At 43.4% G+C, this 19,223-nt stretch overlaps 1 protein-coding gene across 1 annotated transcript in view; it reads right to left on the bottom strand.

Moving 5' to 3' along the window:
• Positions 1-1,795: 1,795 nt before the first annotated feature.
• The window catches only part of SPECC1 (sperm antigen with calponin homology and coiled-coil domains 1), a 52,580-nt gene continuing 35,152 nt past the window's right edge, over positions 1,796-19,223 (bottom strand). The window contains exons 10-13 of the mRNA XM_030962478.1: positions 19,079-19,181; positions 7,883-7,999; positions 7,286-7,345; positions 1,796-6,578 (exon numbers count right to left, since the gene is read on the bottom strand). Coding sequence (XP_030818338.1) covers positions 6,489-6,578; positions 7,286-7,345; positions 7,883-7,999; positions 19,079-19,181 — 370 coding nt within the window. The 3' untranslated portion in view covers positions 1,796-6,488. The remainder of the gene's footprint in view (positions 6,579-7,285; positions 7,346-7,882; positions 8,000-19,078; positions 19,182-19,223) is intronic.

The raw sequence follows: 19,223 nt of genomic DNA, 5'->3' as shown, positions 1-19,223 counted from the left end.
GAAACCCTCTGAGCTCAGTCCCTCTGAAACTATCCCATGGCATATTATTATTTATTATTAATATTATTAACCCCTCTGCAAGCCTCAGACAGAACTCCCCCTTTCCCAGAAGGGCTCTCCAGGGCTGAGCTTTGCAGAGATTATTATTTCTGAATAAATTATTTTTATTCAGACACATTTAGGTTGCCTGGGCTGAACACTTTCATTCATTGCTTTCACTGGACCTGCCCTGGTTGTAGTTCAAATTTGGGTAAGGAAAGTAACAAACGTTCTCTAACTGAAAAAAACCCCAAGAGTCATGGTTGCAGCCTCACTTCCCAGGAATTTCATCCTGTTGGGAGAATGTTGGGAATGTCCTGAGGAATCGCTCACCTGGGGAGTTCCTTTGTCTCCAAGATTAGAGCCTGGGAGTGGCTTCCTGTGAGACAAAGGATGAGCTGACCGAGGAGGCAAAAGTTACAGCACATCAAGGTGGAACAAAGGTTTGAACTGCTATAAATTCTTTTTTTTTTTTTTTAAGCCAAGAGAAGTTTTAACGGGAGCTTTGCACAGAAGGTGTGCAGCTGTGTGGAGCAGGTTAAGAAAGGCATTTGCTCCCACGTTAATTCTCTTAATCTTGTTACTTTCTCTTTAACCAGCTTAAACTCTTGCTGGGGGGCTGAGGATGAAGCCTCGGTCACTGCTGTGTATTTAAGAGAGAAAAGCAGCTCACTTTCTGGATGTGTGAATAATATTTACCCACGCTGACATTTTACAGCCTCATTTTCTTCCTGTTAAGCTCAATAAAACCAGTGACTCCCCCAGCACCTGACTCTCCTGGGTAACATTTACTCCAGAGCCCTCCAGTATTAAACTGGATAATTCTGTGAGGCTTCAACCACCTGCTTCTGACCTTTGCAGCCCATCTGGAAGACTCTTTATTCTACTCACATTTCTTATGCTTCTCTTCCATCTGCTCTGCCTTCCTCCTTTCACCAGTCAGGAAGGGAATTCTTTCCATGCCAATCCATGTTCTCCAAGCACCAGGAGTCACTGAAAGCACACTGAGCCACAGAGCAGCCCTGGATCCTGTCCTCTCACCCCGCCTACAACCACCCACAAATCCCCCCAGGAAAATATTGGCTTTAGATTTCAGTCTCTTGCTGAACCAAACCTGTCCATGGCTCTCCCTCACTGGCCATGCCCACAGAGAATCCAGCTTTCCCCACAAATGAATCAAAGCACTAGGAGTGTACTCTGAAAAGAGACAGCAGAGCCTGGGAGCATCATTTAAGGCCCAGCATTAAAAATCCAGGGCTGAAACACAATACTTAGGTGGGGAAAGGCAAAGTAGCTTGGGTTATGTAAATGACAACTTTTCCCACAGGGTTTCACCTGCCCAGCTGGACACAAACACACCTGAGAGGCCTGAAGAGCTTTAAATGCTCGTTTCTTTTATCATCTCAGTTTTCTTTGCTTACTTGGCAGCTGGATTGTTCTGGTATTGCTGTCACCACCTTGGTGAGACAAAAGCAGCCTCTGTGAAATTGTTCTGGAATTTGATCTCAGCACCTCTGAAAGCTCTGTGGGTAGAGGGGATGGTGGCTGCAGAAGACTCCAAGGGATGTTTCTGGCACTGTGCACACACTGCTGACTCTCTGCAATGTTCTGTCACTGCCTCCCAGGTGCTTTGAGCTCTGGGAGCTGTCATCTCACCTTCCAGACTGCCATCCAAACTGGCCTTGAACACTTCCAGGGATGGCAGATACTTTGGATTTTGTACTGTATGTAGGTAACGGAAACATTTCAACAAACCTCAGAAACAGAAAAAGATTTATTAGAAATATTACACAGATTTTGCATCATACATTTTAATAATGTTAATATTTAAATATTAGCATGTCCAAATCTGCAATGCTTAGTATGTACATTCTAATGTGCTCTTTGTATAAATTAGATTATGATGGAACATCTGTACCCAACAGAGAAAGCTAAAACTGTCAGAGGTGATCATCCCATATGACAAACTCAAGCCTGGACCAACAGTCAATAAAAACATTGTGTCCAGCACTGTCCAATGGGACTTGGCACACGTGCAAGTCAAAAATGGAGAGACCATCAGTTGAGAAAATAAAGTTACTTGCAGTTCAGTGAGAAGCTGCTTCTGCACTGTGTCAATGAGTGAGCGTCGATGGCACTGCAGTTGGGACAAACCAACACAGCTGAGCATAGTAGAACTTATTGCTGGGTTTAAAAATGTCTTAATGCTCCATGCCCTGAGTCTTTTTAGGCAAAAAGCCCTCTTGTGACAGGAAAATGCATAATCTCATCCCATACAGCCCCTACCTGTGATCAGATGCACAAGGCTCAGCTTTGCCAAGAGCTGGCCCAGTCAGATCCTTGCTGCTGGTACCCCCAGCACAGCAGGATGAGGGAGGTATGAACAAACCAACAAGCCCAGGCTCGTGTGGTCACTGCCAAGGAAGGGGGAAAGTCAGGGAAGCCAAAAGGTGGATTTTTGAAGAGTTCCAGGTCAGGAATTAAACTGGGAAGAACCAACCATTCTGCCAACGTGCACTTGGTTCAGACAGAAAACTTGCACAGAACTGGTTGCACGTACAAAACAAGAGAGAAAACCTGTCAAAACCAACTTCCAATCACAGAAAGAAAACTGCCAAACCTCAAAGGGACCCTGCATAAGTCCCAAATCCCTCTGCTTAGCACAGCTGCCTTGCTGCAGTGCAGGAAGAACAGGAAGCCTTTGTCCCCTTTGTGTTGCGGGAAGGGGAGCCTGGCAAGGGCAGCCAACTGCGCTGTGTCCTCCCCTCACCTGCTGAGACCCCCAGGCTGCACTCTTAGGAGGAATGCCCCTCAAGCTGACAGCCCACACAGACCCTCTGATGTCCTTTGTGACAAAGAGCCCCAGGTGTGTCTGTCCCCTGTCCCTCCCCTCACACTCTGGGCTCTCCCTCAGTCTCACCAGGAACTTTCAGACAAAGCTCCTCACAGGGCTGACTGTGGGCTCACTCTTCACTCCTCTGTACCTTCCCAAGCCATGAAACAATTTGTACCTTCTCTGTCTCACCTGAAATCCCAGGGGCAGGACTGTACCTCCCACAGTCCAATCTCCTTTCCTCTCCTACCCTACAGCACATCCCTCCCTGGAATGTCACTGGCACCCCCTTCCTAACCCTTCTTCTCACCTGCTCATCCCAAATCAGCCGTTTGCTTCCCTGCAGTCCCACAGACTCCCCAGGTGGTGCCTGTGAGTGAAATCCAAGGAGCAAGGTACAAGACAAGATTTATCTGCCTGCACACCAGGGAATGAGCCATTACTCCTAAGAGGCAAAGTCAGAAAGGATTTAGGAGGTTCAGACAAACCTACTGCTCAACATCATCCCTGTCACATCATCACATTCAGGACATTTTCAGAGAATTCTCAGAACTTCTATAAAGACTATCCACATATTCTCTTGCTTAATTAAATTCCCTGACTTTAAAGGCAGCTGGAACTTAAATTTTGCAGCTCCAATCTGAGATGTCTCACAAGGGCCTGTAAAGTCTCTGAAAATCAGGCCTGCAGCATCTCATATAGGATAAATTTAAATTCATATTGAAATTTTAAGGCAGCGTGAAAAACGACAGCAACTTGTGAAAATCAAGGTCTAGAAATGTAACTGTGCAAGGTTTAAAAATGAACAAATAAACAATATTCTTAATTTAAAAAAATAATCTGGAAAACCATCTCTCAAAGTATCAAAATAAGATGTTTTGCAGGTTTGAGGACAGAACAGTAACATTGAAGAAAAGATAAAATCAAGTATCTTCTTCCCTACTACAACTCTGTGTTGTAACTAACTCCTAGCTAAGTAAAAAAATTAGGAATACACCACTAGAATTGGGTAGAATTAGTGTTTGGACTATGCTGCTGGGAGGGGCATAGGAGAGGAAGCAGCAAAGAGATGACAGAAACATTGCTTTGCACAAATCATTTGGAAAAAAAGAGAAACAGCTCCTGGATCCCACAGAATGGTCTGTAAGGGTAAAGTGAGCCTTGAGAGCCAGAGCAGTGCCAGAAGAGCCCTGGGAGCAGAGGATGCTCACACAGGAGGTAACACACACCCCATGGACACTGAGCCACGCTGCAAACCCTTCCACAGGGTTAAAATTCCCTTTTTTTACATCATTTACTCTGACTTTAAGATGTTTACCACACACTGGGAATTAAAAGTGTTTTTCTCATCCCCGCAAGTGCCCAATCCAAAGCCCACTGAGGAATATGGAATTTTCTGTGCTGACTTCACTCCAGCTTTGAACTCCAGCCCGTTGGAGAGAACTGGGATCCCTGCCAGGGGACACCTCCAGGGAAAAGAGCTGCTGCATCCACCAGGCAATGGGGCCCTGCAGTGCCAGTGCCTCAAGGAACTCTGCTCAGGACAGTTTTCCTCTTCCATCTCATCCTGTATTTTAGAGCAACTCATCTTGGGTTCTCCATGGACAGCAGGGCGTGCTGAGAAATCCCAGAGTGAATTCCACCTAGGAAGGGCTCCCCTGCAAGGACTGCCTTGGCAGCACTCAGCTGGTTTCTCACAGTCAGGATGGCAGTCAGTGTGCAGGGGCACTGTCAGCGCTCTCCCCTGGCCATTTTTATCACACAGCCTCTCCAAAGATTGGAGCTGGACTTTCCCAGAGGCAATAGATTAGAATAAATTTCAGACTAAAACCAAGAGCAAGAGATGGTTTTGTCCTCGCCCAGAACAGGCACTGCCTTCCTCCAGTATCCTCTTTGTTCAAAGCACTCCCTGGCCTCTTCCATCTATTCCTGAATCCTTTATTCTGCTGTGAGAACACCAAGTCTGAAATACATTGTTTATTAATTAAATAGCATTACAAAGTAAAATCAAATCAAATAACAAAGCACTACGGGGAACCAGAGGCTGAGATCAGCCACCTGCAAAGCCCTTGAAAGCCTGAAATCAATTTTGTTCTGTGAAATCTCTTGTTTCCATTTCATGAGCCTTTTTCCAGGAGGCAGGAGCAGTGAGCACTAGTATTTTTTACAAGAGAGAAATGATCCCTAGCTCCCTAAGACTAATGTCCACAAAGCATCAGGGTTAAGCACAGTAACTAATCACCAACTTTCTCCTACCAGCATGCCCTGAAGCAGCCAGGCAGCCTTTACATGCTCTCCCAGACCTGCTCCTAGAACAAATCCAGCAGCCTGTTGGATGCTTCCATCTTTGGAGATAAACACAAAAATTAATTTCATCAGGTGAAATGAGAGACACAGAATAATGGACACTTCACAGTGTCTATCAGGCATTTTCCTAACAGTGTTTCTGAGGTGGGAAGCTGCTCCCTGGCGCCTGATATCCCTGGCACAGACGGGTTCCAGTTACATTGCTTGTCATCTGTGGAGTGAAGCTGCACCTTCCATTGGTGCTGATATATGACTGTGTTCCTTTACAGCATGACATCATCTCCAAGCATGTCCCAGTGCTCCATGGGCTGTATTTCATGGCCCAGGGCACAGGCTGTCTCCAGATTCCTGCCTCCAGGCAGCAATGACACAGCTCTGCTGACCAGACAGGAGCAACACAGAAGGAAGAAGTTGCTCCACTCAATCCACAAAAAATATGAGATGTCACTGTATTGCTCACCTGATTACTGGCACCTCTCAAGCTAAAGCTGTTAAATTGCATTTGCAATGTTCCTGTGATAACTGTGCCTGCACAGTCAGCCAGGAAACCAAGCTCTGGCTTCCCAGAGTAATCAAATAATGAAGTTGGAGTAATAAACCTATTTTTCCTCAAAGAGATTATTTCTGTTTGAGATGAAATGAAGTCCCAGCACCTAACAGGACCTTCAGACTTATTTCACTAGCTGGTGATAAACAGAGGGTGGTTTCTGAGTTACAAATGATCCTGTTACCATCCTGCTGGTTATGCTATGAGTAAATTAGTGCAGTTATTGGGTGAGATGTGTGAGAGTAACTCAGGTTGAGGTTCTACAACTTAAGTGCATCTGTCAAGGTGTTTTATAAAATACATGGAGGCAAGAAAACAACATGTACTTGGGATGAATTAAGCATCTTTTGGCAAGAAGAGCATTTTTGTGAGCTTTTGTATTAATATTAATCTCCCAGCCTCCCTTGAGTGCCAGCATAGTCCAACATTGACTTAAAACTTCATTGTGTAGCAGGTCTCCTGTCAAGGCAAACGTTGTTAGCCCAAGGGATCCTCTTCAGAAATATCCCATGTGTGCTTGAAAACGCTTTGCAATTTCCATGTGGGAGCAAACTTACCAATGGATTTGGTTTGCAAAGGTGGACAACAGGGAATTATTTGGTTGCAGTCCCAGATGGAATCAAACCTATGGAAGAGCCTCCTTTCACACTAAGAGCTTTGCTTGGTTGTGGAAGAGGAGCGAGCAGGTTTTTAAAGTGATCGAGTGCATCTGTAGCATTCTTTGTTCTCTTCCCCACTCGTGTCCACCTCTTGCTCTGCAGCTCAGGTCTCAAAGTATTTGTAGATCTGGGCCACGTACTGCATGACGCTCTGCCAGTCGGGCCGGTCCGTGTACATCATCTCGCTGAGCTCCTGCCAGACACAGCACCACGCTCAGGCAGCCCCACATGGCTCTCCCCTGAGCCCCCTCCACACTTCTGCTCCCACTCCTGAGCCCCTTACAGCCATCAGGATCACTGGGATGATCACTGGGCAAGTGCAATTCTGAAATCTCTTCATGCATTCTACAATCTAAAATATTTCTTTCATCTGTAATCAAAGATCACTTCTCTATACAACTTCATTTAAGCAGATCCTTCTTTGCTTCTGAATCTAGCTCATGAACCCCATAATAGTTTTCCCTTCATATTAAACTTCTATCTCCCTTGTCATATAGTTAATTTTGGAAAAGTTTTTTTGAACAGTTTAACATCTTTCTGTTTCTTAAAGCACTAAAACAACAGGAAACAAAATGGTGCAACCATTAATGTAATGGTGTAATATGGCAAGTCTGTCCATAAAATTATGAATAATCTGCAGCTGGCATCTAAAATAAGAACATAATCCATTCCCTCATTTCAATAGTGGATGACCTTCAGCAGCTCCTCCAAATTATATTTATTCTGTGATTCTACAAATTCTTTCTGGAAGTTCTGCTAACGCCTTCCTGATGGTGGTGCAGCCTTCCCCAGCACCGTGTGACACTTTGAGTGCAAGGTCACTGACTGGCCTCATGGCAAAAAGGAAAGGTGTTGGAATGGTGTTTGCAAAAAATGTCCCCTTGCTCAAAGGTTACTCACCAGACTGGGTTTGATGCCCACACTTTCAGCAGCTTGAAATGCCAACAGCAGATTTCTCTTCTGTAAAAATAAAGTTCAAAAGGATTAACATCAAAGCACTGCTCCTGAACCTTTCCTTGCATCTGGTTACCCAGTAAGTTTAAATGAGCAGGTGTATTTGAAAACTAAACCCCTGGATTCCATACTTGCCTGCAGACTCTTTTTTGAGTCTCACTCTTTTTTGATCACTCACAAGTTCTTTGTCTTTGAACAGCTCATCTACTTCTGCCTGAGTGACACCCTCTGTTTTTGACAAATAGGTTGTTGTGAAACTGGTTACAACTGGAAAAAAAACCCCTACAGTTCTGTCTTTACTATGAGTGAAAGGTTTCTGCAAAGGTTTTAATTAATATAAGGCATTGTTGTACATCATATAATTCTTACTGTGATAGATACTGTCTTTGTGTTTATTGCAGCACTCACTGGATTTAGCCAACCTGTCACTGACTTCTCACCCAGCAGTCCCTGCATTTCTCTCTGGGAGTTCACTGTTGGTTTCCTTCCCCTTTTCATCCATTCTGTTCACTGTGAATTCTGCAAATGTACAACACAACTTACTTTGTCCTGGCCGTTGAGCTCCTGGTAAGGAATATGTGCCGGCAAATATGTGTGCAGGAGAGCACAGAAGGCCAGCCCATCACTCCAGCTGCTGCTGAAGTTGGTAATATCAATATTCTGTAAGAGAAAACATGAGTCATCCTTGAACAGTGCTACACAACACCACCACCACCAACAAAATCTCCAAACAATAGTTTTTATGCAGCCATGGAACAAAAACCCCAGAACTGAGCTAGAAATATCTGTGGTGACACTCCCAACACTGCTATCTCCAAAAGGAGGGAGGTAAAGAAGAAAAATTTAGAAATAGATAGTCTAATAGAGTTGGGAGTTTATATGGACAAAAACCATCTCCCTTCCCTTGTTTCTAGACACTTGGATTGTTCTTTGCCAGCCTCTTACTACAAGGCTGCACTCAGGTGCACAGAGCAAGCCCAGTTTCCCTGTTCACGACAGCTGAGGTCCAGAACCATGGGGGCTGCAGTGACTACAGAAACAGAAAATGGTATTTTGAAGTCAGCCCATCTGCAGAGAACTCCTTTGAAACACAGGATTTCTGGGGATACAGAGTGCACTTGGGGTTCTTCCCTGGATGCTCTCACAGGGCACAGCTGCAGTTAAAACAGGCCCATGGCCTAGTTCTGCTCCTGTGAACAAGGTGACCTTTCTGATGCTCCTGTCTGCACCGCCTGGCCATACCAGCACACTCAGGAATTCCCATGGCCAAGTCTTGCAGCTGTAGTTGCAAATAGCAGCTAAAAACAGAACAGTGAACTGCTACAGAGCAAGAGCTCCTGGAGCAGGGGGGCTCTGGGACACGGTGGAGCTGCACCCTCTCCCAAACTCCTGCAGGTGTGGAGTGACCTCCAACCCCCCTCAGCAGCCACATCCTCCCCTGTGGTCAGCTTCAGTTCACACTCCCCACCTCTGCATTTTCTTTAGTTAGCTGTTTTCTCATTTCTTTCAAGACTCCCCCAAAGACAAGGCTTTTACTGCATCTCTCATACAACAGCTGATGCAGACACATTAAAACCCAGACAGGAATTATTTCAGCATGTGCTCCTTGCTCCTGATGCCTCACTGATTAGTTATCCAACCTGGACCTGGTCCAGTCAAACAGGATTTCCAATTAGTAATAAATGTCCATAACCAAACATGACTCAAATTGAAGCAGTAGAGAATATTTCAGGTTAAAATACTTTGTAATAAATCTACAACTCTAATGAGCTCAGAAAGCAGCTGACATCCCCACAGTGCACCAGCCACCACATTGTAGGGCTCTATTAACATCTGTCAGTGGAGACAATACAAAAATGAGGCACTGGTTGAACACCATCACAAGAAAAAAAATATTTTGCTTTGAAAGCTGCCTTGGCATTGCCTATTCCATAAAGTTGCAACTTTTTAATTGGAAGTCCAACTTTGTGTGTATGGAATTGGCTGAGCTGGATTATTCTGCTTTCTTGAAGTTTCAGACAAACAAGTTCCTTTCTATTTATCAATCTGCAGTTAGTGGGAAAGGACTGACTGCCAAGTTACAGAAGTGTTTTTACTGAGGCCAATATGTTTTATCAGCAAATAGCTTATCAGCAAATGCCAATATTCTCATTTTATACTGTAGGATGGAAATGGAAAATGGAGGTTGTTCCTCCTCTTTCCCAAAGGCCATGGAAACAGGAACAAACACAGCCTTAGTTATGCATCAGGACTAGACAAAAAGGGAAAGCTTGTTTGTGTAGGAACATTGTATCTATCCTCATTTTCACGATGCTACTATGAGATATGTGAGACAAAAAACTTCTTCACACAATATTTCACTATCCCAGAATCAGTTTAATAATTTTACTTACCTTTGCAATTTTAAATACACTTAAAGCTCTTCTCCTCTTCCCAAATCACAATATCTACACACAAGAAGTGCTCATGTCTACACCAAAACTAGGTCCAAAAATCCTCACCTCCCCAACAGTTTTGTCCAGCCAGTCATCCTCAGTAACTTTTGGATCTAAGTCTTACAAACAAGCAAAAGTTCAAGGATGGGATTCTGCTGACCATGTTTGAACCACAGATGAAATCTGCTGCAAAGTGGTTTGCCACAATCAACAGCCAAAATGAACTCAAATCTGAATCCTTGTCCTAAATGCAAACCCAAAATGAACACTCAAAGGTTCAGCTCAACTGTTCAGTTCACAGTAAAAAATACCTAGGCATACTCAAGCCCACTTAGTTCCATTTTTACATCTAACAAGAATCAATGAATTTTGGTTTCTTTTTCTCTAAACAAATGCATTTCCATTTCATACAAAGTACAAACCCCTCTCCCTGGCAATTCATCTTGGCTTCTGTGTTAGATACTTTTCAGTTTGGGATATAAGGACATGGTAAATGAAAAGTGATCTGTGTTTTGCTACACTGCAGCTTTATTTGTAGTACCTCCCCATTCCACTACACCAAGAGGAATTAAGTCAAAATAGAGACAACTCTGATTTCTCGGAAGATCTCTGGCTCCCCTGAAGCCATTAAAAAAAAAAAAAGGAAAACAATTTAGGGAATGAACACCTCGGAAACTATTCCCTTCTCTTGATTACTTTGGCAGCAGAGCCTGTCTCAGTCTTGCTGCCACACCTCTCTCCCTATTCAGTCCCTGAATATATGGGATTCTATTTGTGTCCATGCTGGTTGTTAATGCACAACCCCAAGCTGCAGCAGGGTGATTTCTGTGTCCCACTGTGCTCACAGCAGAATCCCACCCCAAACTCTGAAAACTGCATGTGGCTTCTCATGAGACACCCAGAGAGGATGGCAACACTCTGAGCCATCAGAATGAGTGCAGGGAGAAATGGGAAAATGGAGCAGGGATTCAGATCAAACTGAGCTGCAGCATTTAACAGGAAAAGGGGGGAAAAATTGCTGTCATATGGCCACAGTACATCCTGTGGTCAGTGGCAGACCAGGCTCTGTCCTCAGCACTCCTGCAGTGTCACCAATCAGTGGAAACACTTAATTCTCTTCAAGCTCACAAGTGAACTCCTCTACATGCAGCGGGAGTGTTCAGACACTGGGATCTGGAAGGACAACAGGGAGCACAGCTATCAAAGTACCAGAGTGCCCAGGAGGGTCTGTTTCTATGAACATTAAAGTAAAATTAAAAAAAAAAAAAAAGAAATATCCAGGCAATATTATTTGGATAACATGTACAATCTAGGATATCAGTGTCAGGTCAAGCCTAAAAGACACAAAACAGCTGGAAGTGATTGACCTTAGCCCCCCATTCCAGGAACAGGACCTTTCCTGCAGATAACAGAGCCCTTGGAGAGCCCTGCTAAAGACACCCAGGGAAATCTGTGTGATCTGTTCTCACTAAAAACAATTCTTTGTTTGTCTGAGGAAAAAACCACCACCCCATTAGATTTCACTCGATCTTTGACTCCAAGCAAAAAGCAACAATGACATCATGCACTCTTCATTACAGTCTGAGTAGGTTAAAATCCTGATACCAGATATTCCCACTATGCACGTGTTACTGTGCCCACAGCAATGGCTCTGAGTCATAATTTTCTTCCTGAGAGCCAGAATTATCAATTACAGACATGAATCAGCTTGAAGCTAGCCTGGAACTCTGAGGAAGGCCTGCAAGAAAGACAACCTGAGCATCATTATTCCATTCCCTCAGCATCCAGCATCCCTTCCCGCCTCTCCCAAGTTATTGGGATGGAATGGCACACCAGGACCCTGCCAGAATGGCTGATCATGGAGGTTCAGCCCATGCAGAATATAAAATTAAATACTTGAAAATAAATCTATTGAGTAAATAGATTCATTTATTGAATCTATTCAGTTGCCTTGTTTTTAATAGCAGCTTCCCTCAAGTGGCTCAGCTTCCTCCAGCTCATCAGTACCCAGGCCCCCACAGCTCCTCCTGAACAGCTCAGTGGTTTTATTGGATATATTTAAACAAATGTCTGAGCAGAAGCCACAGCTCTGCACATCTGAACTCTGACCTTTCTATTGCAAAATGGATCAAGGTACCTTGACAATCAACTTCCAAAGAGGATCCAAACCTACCCATCTTTAACAACAGCTGCACAAAAAGCAGCTCTAATTTGATTTATTACACCCTAACTGGCTGGGGCCAGGTTAACAGGGTTCAGCCAAAGAGGTTCTATTCAAAGGAATCTTCAGGCTCTCAGTGGACAAGTTCTGAACAGCTCCTAAGAAGCAACATGAGGGAAGGATGGCTCCTTTCAGCCTCCTAAACAAACAAAACACTCCAGCTCATCTGAAATGCTCCAGCAAAGATATGAAACATCTGGGCAATCTACTGGAACTATGGGTGAATGAGAAGTGTGGTCAGGTCCAGTTAACAGGGATGAAAGGCATGAATGCCTGAAATTAAAGGCTGCCTGGATTCTTCTGTAATTGCAGGGTACACCCAGATGACAACTGCACACAGCTATTTTCAATGGGGAGCTGCAAGTCTGAAGTGATTTGTACATCACATTTAGTCCATCTACTACCAGGAAGCTTTCTCAATTCTCTTACCAATCTTTTTCGCTTAAATGGAATACAAAATGAAGTAATGCCTTGTGATTAAAAGAAATCAAACCAACAATGTATTGCACAGAGATTAAGTGGGTAGCCAGAACTGGGAAGGAAGCCAGGTGACCTCCTATCCTCCAGCCTGTATTAATATCCCTGGTTCAAATGGCCCAGCCAACTGCAGTCTCCATAAGAACTGCTTTAAATTTCTTTAAAATGTTATGGTTTTATCCCATAATCCATATTTCTAATGCTTGTCCCAGCATGTCAGTTAGCCACGCATCTTATTGCTGATTACACATGCATGGAACAGCAGAGCTCAGATCACAAAATGCTCTCTGAAAATGCAGTTAAATCATGTCATAACAGCACTATGAACTGAAAAGGAACTGATGCCAGCTCTTTTAAAGTCATGTCATTTACTGCATTTCTTTTTATAAAGAATCCCTGCTTCCCATCACATTTTTAGGTTCTGTTTGCTCCTTTCTCCACTGCTGCCACAGGTGCTGCTTTGGGTTTACCATTCATCATTTGCTTCAATAAGTGTGAATTAATGAGTCCTTTAGCAAAGACAAGATATTAGAGGATTTATGGCTGTATTTTTTTTTTTTTTGCAAAAGCATCAAACATCAATTTGCTATAGAATTTACATAGAGCAGAGCCATTTAAACAGAGGAAATTTAAAAATGTTAAAAGGATATTATGCATCCTACACAAAGATGTTTCAGCTCCCAGCTATTTCCCTCTCAAAAACCAGAGAAGACACCAAAAAGTCAGGCAGATCCAATTTTCTTATATTAACTTTCCTACCCATGGCAGACTGGCAAGTATAGGTGGAATGATGCTCTCTAAAATTCTGTGTTTAAAACAAGCTCATCTGGACAGGACTTGTCCTACACACATTGTTCAGAGTAAATTGTAAAGCCATTCTAAAACAATCCTGCACTCTTCAAGCTCAGCTCTTTGCTCCTGTGGCTCAGGACCTCTTCAAGGCAGCTTAGTTCTGATACTGTGGTTACAAGGGAGAGGTGGCGCTGAAATGGCTGAAGTTTTCATGACAGTAAAAAATGAAAGTAGTAGCAAATGGGAGACAGTTGAGGTAATAAAGTAATTATGTAGCCTCCTATTTCCTTCGCTTGCAAGGCAAGATTCTACTGACACTGAAACCATCCCTGCAACCGTGCAGTGAGCAACCAACCTGCCTAAGGAGCCAAACAGCTCTGCTGGTGCCTTTTACTGCTCCTTTTGTTTGCATTTTCATACATAAAGACTGACTTTTTATAAAGAAAACAATTTCTAATGAACACAGGCTGAGAGTAGCTGCTGGCAGAGCATATAACACACAGTGGATGAATTTGAACCTTTCCTAGCAAATAATCTGAGTGGTTTTGAATGCAAATAACCCCATGACAGCATCCTCATTACTAAAAGTCACCTACTTCAAAGGTCTCACTAAAGGTTAGTAAAGTTACAGGGGTTTGTACATATTCCTCAGTTTGGGTCTTAATTTATTGCTATGCACAAGAGAGACAGAAAATGTATAAAACCAAGTTCACAGAGAGCTGGTTGGTTGTTAAACATACAGGACCAAATGAGAGCTGGTCTAAGCAGAAGCAATTTTATGGATGTGTCTGGGTCATTTCAGAGATGAGGTAATGGTGACAAGAGTTATTTATCAAGTGTGAATGGTATTTCTGTAATTTCCATCAGTCACACTCTGTGAGAAGGCAGAGCAGGAGTCACTTCTGTCTGCAGAGGTAGATTACACACCAAAAGCAGGGACTAAGGAGTTCTCCCTCTTGTAATAATCCAATTAGACATTGATCAGTCCTGGGTTTTGCTCTGCATGTCTCTTTTCAGCCTGAATTCCCCTTATTATGCTCCCTTGCTGAAAGGCAACTCCCTGCTTGCCACACAGCTGCCACTTCCATCAGTTTTCTCAGCAGCTCCAACAAATGTCACAGTGCTGAATGCCACAGAGAAGAAGCAGACTGGGCTGGGTCCCTTCACTCCCAAGGCTGCAGCAGTGAGGATGCAGCAGCACAGCTCAGGGACCACACAGATACTCTGGGGAAGAGGGGAGGGAGAGAGGAGGGGAGGAATTAGCTCCACTCTGTGTCCAAGACAGCAGCACAGCTACTTCCTGCCTGGAGCCCTGGTGCAGAATTGCTAATGACCACACTGGCTGCCCCCACAGCTCTTTCTAATTATCTGTATTGAGAATTCAGAGATTAGGCATGCCCTGGAATTCCTGGGTGGAGGGGCAGGCTGCAGACTGCAGCAGGCTCAGGGTGGAGGATGGAAAGAAACAAGGTGGACAGAGGTCCCACCAGCAAAGGTCACTGGTGGACCAGCAGCAGGGCCCAGCTCCCTCCCAGTTAAATTCCCAGTTTGGAGCTGTTCCAGCTGGTGACCAATCCATTCAGTGTTTTCACTGATTGTCAGTGCATCCAGGCAACACAAGGGAAGTGTCTTGGACTTTGGGATGGACAGAATGTAAATGCTATTTTTAAAATGACCCAGCAGGATAGAAAGCTACGCTTGAGAGAGCTGCATTTATTTTATCCCTCCAATCAAGAGACTAGTGTTTGTTTAAAGGATAAAGCCCTCTATGTGAAAAAAGGTAGAGCTTGGCTCAAGTTATTTGGCTCCACTGGGGAAGCCCATTTGTGCACTGGCATCACTGAGAAGGGGTGATTACATTGGTAATCAACATGGTTATTCCTCACATGCCATTATTTGGCTACTGCATTTTAATTCCAGACACCAATCCTGAGTGCACATCTGGTGATTAAGAAACCACTGGGTTCTCTCCTGTATTTCCTCAGGACAAGGCACAGCTGTGCCGGGATTCTCAAGGCTTTAAAACTAAGCTCCATCATAGATGTGTCAAAAGAAGTCCCAGGTATTACATTCTGACCAGGTTCAGAGGTTGATCCTGGGTTTTGTCTCATTCAGCTCTAATTCTGATGAAGAATCAACTCTGCTGGAACTGCCAGCCTGAGTACCAACCCTGAGGACTGTGGTAGCATTTATATTTTATATATATATATTTTTTTACATTATTCACATAGCTCTGCAGTCCCAGATGATGCCAGTGAGGTAAACTTCTCAGCTGACAATTAGAAAAGATCAATGCTTTAGTAGACAGAAAATGCCAACTACTCACACTAATGACATACAAAGAAGTAACAGACTTCCTCTTTCTAAAAATAGCCCTTATTTTCCTGAATAAAGAAGAAACCTTCAAACATGGATGTGTTAAAGTACAACTGGCTGTGAAGGAGCTTTGGGATGTCCTATAAAAAGCAGGTCCTCACAAAGCGCCCAGCCCCAGGAATGCACCTGGTTGATGCATGAGCAGTCCAAAAATTGCCATCCTGGCAGTGTGTCCCAGCAGAGTCCCTCTCCCAAAGGAGAATGGTCCCATGACCACCTCACCAAAGGGAATATGTCATGTCCATCTTTGTGTATCTTTGGGTCACACTTAATCCATGTTGGATCTCATCCAGCCAGCAAAACAGGCAAAAAAAGCATCAGAAAAAGCAGGCGCTAACAGCATGGCACAGGGCTTGAGAACAAGGAGGATTTGGAGGAAATACTGCCTAGCACAATGAGAAAAGAAATGCAAATTCCTGTGAGAAAAAGAAAGCCACAAATTCGTAAACAAAAAGCTGGTATTAGTCTGAGTTTAAATTGAACACAAAGGATAAAGAGATTTATATTACATCCACTGCCAAACCACCAGTAGAGCAGTCTCTTGCTATAATTACTTGACAAACAGCAAATACTGCAACAGCTTTATTTTTCTCCCTAAGCTTTTGTATCTCTGCTCCATGAAGAGCTGCCTTGATCCACAGCTGATGCACTGACACTGCCATAGGGAGGTGATCTCATGGAATGGTTTGAAGTGCAGATCAAGAATACATGAAATACAAACATTTCCAGAAGTACAGCTGCCATTGCCCTTTATCACTTCTAGGACATTCCCTGTCTGCTCCTATTTAGCATTCTTCTGTTTAAAACAACCACAGAGTTTTACTGAAAGCATGGAGGATCTTCAATAAGTGAAAGATGCAAAATAGGTCCTGTTAAACCAAACATCACTTTGAACAAAGAATAATCATGAAAATGTATTGTAGGAAAGAGCCACTCTCGGATCCTCTTTTCCTTTGGGCCACAGGAAGGGTGTGTAGTGGTTGAAAAGAGCATGAAAATAGTTCCATATTCATTAACATGGTGGCAGTTCCTTCTCCTCTCTAGAGAGAGCATGTGTGGCAGAAACAATAATCCTCAATTCTAATGATCATGGGTTAAGTGCCTCTTAAAGTTCTGTGTTTTCACAATACATCTGTGAATAGCAATAGACTTTAATCTAGAGAGGTTTGGCCCCTTGACAAATGGTCTCCACAGAGAGCAAAGAGAATCGGGGCACTTAAATGACACCACAGTCACTAATGACATGATTATGGGAGGTGATAATGCAACAAGAATGACTCTCAGCAGCTTCCAGGAGTTCCAGCTCACAGGAACCCAGCCTCTTAGAAAAGAGGCACCCAGTTCCTGCTTCAAAATGCTGCTAGGATGTATCATCTTTTTTAAATAGATGGAAAAAAAGCCACAAGACAACAGAGAAAAAGCTATTTTAACACAAATAGCTTACTCTCAGCAGGCTTTGTGGTTTAAAGTATTTGTGGTAAATGAGTTTCAGAGCCACAAAAGCATTTCTCAAGCCTGGTCACCTCATGGCCCTACATTACACACCATGATGTCAATGAACTTGGAGAGGCAGAAGGAACAGCAGAATTGTGTATCTGGCAGCAGAGAGCCTGTGCCACTGCACAGTTCTTATAGGGAACCATATATTAGATATGATTTTCAAGGTGGAGATGTTCCACCAAAGTTTTGCACAAAGACACTGAGTCCAAAGCCTGATTTCACCACAATTCTTGCTCCTACTGAGATTTTTTGCACATTCTCCTGCACAATTATTCAGAATCAATGGTCAAAATGCCACATAACATTCATCTGGGCACCAAACCATGACAATTGAAATAATATGATCTATCGTGCCACAGTTTATGCAATCCCATTTTCATATGCTTTTCTCCTAGTCCTTAAACTGAACTCCCACTTTATTTTCACTCCAGTGATTCTGTTTTCATGTTCTCAATATTTTTTCTCAGTATGCATATCTTTCTGATATCAAATCACTGTTTAAATAATGATCTTAGAGTTGACACAGCCAATTACAGAAACATAGATGCTTTCATGTTTCCCTTCAGTTACTGTAAACTCATGCAATTTCTTTTTTTAAAAAGCAAACAAAACCCTCCAGGCCACTGCTAATTTGTGTTGCACTTCCCCCAACTCCCCTCAGTGTCCCTGGTTTATTTTATGAGATTGCCTCCTGGGGAACACACTGAAGTTCAAGGCCAGGGAATGTTCCCACTGTAGTCTATGCAAGGAGAGTTTATGGTTGGACTTGATCTTAAACCAAATTAAACTAAGTGAGTCTATATTTGCCAGGGGCAGGATGAAAATTTCTATCTACAGCATAAGTTTTGTATGAATTAAGACATTTAAAAAGTGGAATCCTGTGTGCTGGTCCCTAGGTTTCCTCCCCAGACACCTTCCTAGGTCACTCATCCAGGTTTCCTCAGGGAATCTGGGACATGGGGAATAGCTGCTACTGAGAATATCAAATATTTTAATCGATTCTGCCCATGCTGCTTAATGAAATCATAATTTAAACAGAAAGGAATCCCCTCTTCCCCCCCCACCAGCTCAGATGAGGAATTGCTACCACACACTTTGCCACCAAAAAGAGAAGTTGGGCAGCCATGCAGCAAGTTTTTAATGCTCTCATTCTGCTGTGTCACAGGGCTGAAAAGAGTTTGCATCCCAACTTCCCCCTGGTTCTGGCTCCATGTGAAGAATGACGTGACAGATCACCCTGGAATTTCCACAGATGATGCCTCACAGACAGGGGTGTTATCTCTGGAAAAGAAATCACCAGGGCTCTGCTCTGTGGAGCTCATTACCTCATCCCACCCTTGCAGTGGCTGAGGCAGGAAGGAGGATGACGTTCTTTACTCCATTTCTTGTACTCAAGAATGATAAAAACTCCCTGTGGAGCTCAACATCAGCCTCACATGGGAGTGTAAGGGGCTGGGAAAAGCAAGTTCATGATGAGTTAGTGAATGCACAGCAGAGAGTGCAATGGGAATGAGAGGCTGAGGAAGAATGTCCAAGAGAGAATTCCTCTAAACAAAGCAGTGAAGATAGAGAAGAAAAATTCTCACCATAAATCAATATTGTGATTGTGCTTTGGTTCTTCTGACTTTAATATCTACCCTGAGATGTCACACAGGCCTCTATATTTGCAAAGCCACATCCTTTTTTTCTAAAATCAATACATTTAGTTCAACTTGGGTGTAAATCAGAGAAAGAAACCTACAGGCTGATGCTCAGAGAACACTTCTAACAGTGAAAAGGGCAACACTGCCAGGAGAATCTGAATGAAGAGGATGGAAACAGCCCATAAAAGTAAACATGCAAAAATCAACATACAATATTATTCACATTTCTTTGAAGTGACTGCTTACTGCATACTTTAGGAAAGTGATTAAAGTAAAAAGGTGCCTACTCTCTTACCTGGTAACCTTCAGTCTTCTTTTGGCACCATTTCAACAAAGCATTCCTCTTGGAACCCCCATACTCCCGAGCCAGGGCTGCCAGGGGGTCCTTCCTCTCCACACTAAACCAGGGAAGAAGGGAGAAGACAATAAATGCACTTGAA

The sequence above is a fragment of the Camarhynchus parvulus genome, chromosome 19 (assembly GCF_901933205.1).
Source record: "Camarhynchus parvulus chromosome 19, STF_HiC, whole genome shotgun sequence".
Classification (NCBI taxonomy): Eukaryota; Metazoa; Chordata; class Aves; order Passeriformes; family Thraupidae; genus Camarhynchus; species Camarhynchus parvulus.
This window is presented reverse-complemented; position numbering and strand designations above follow the sequence as displayed.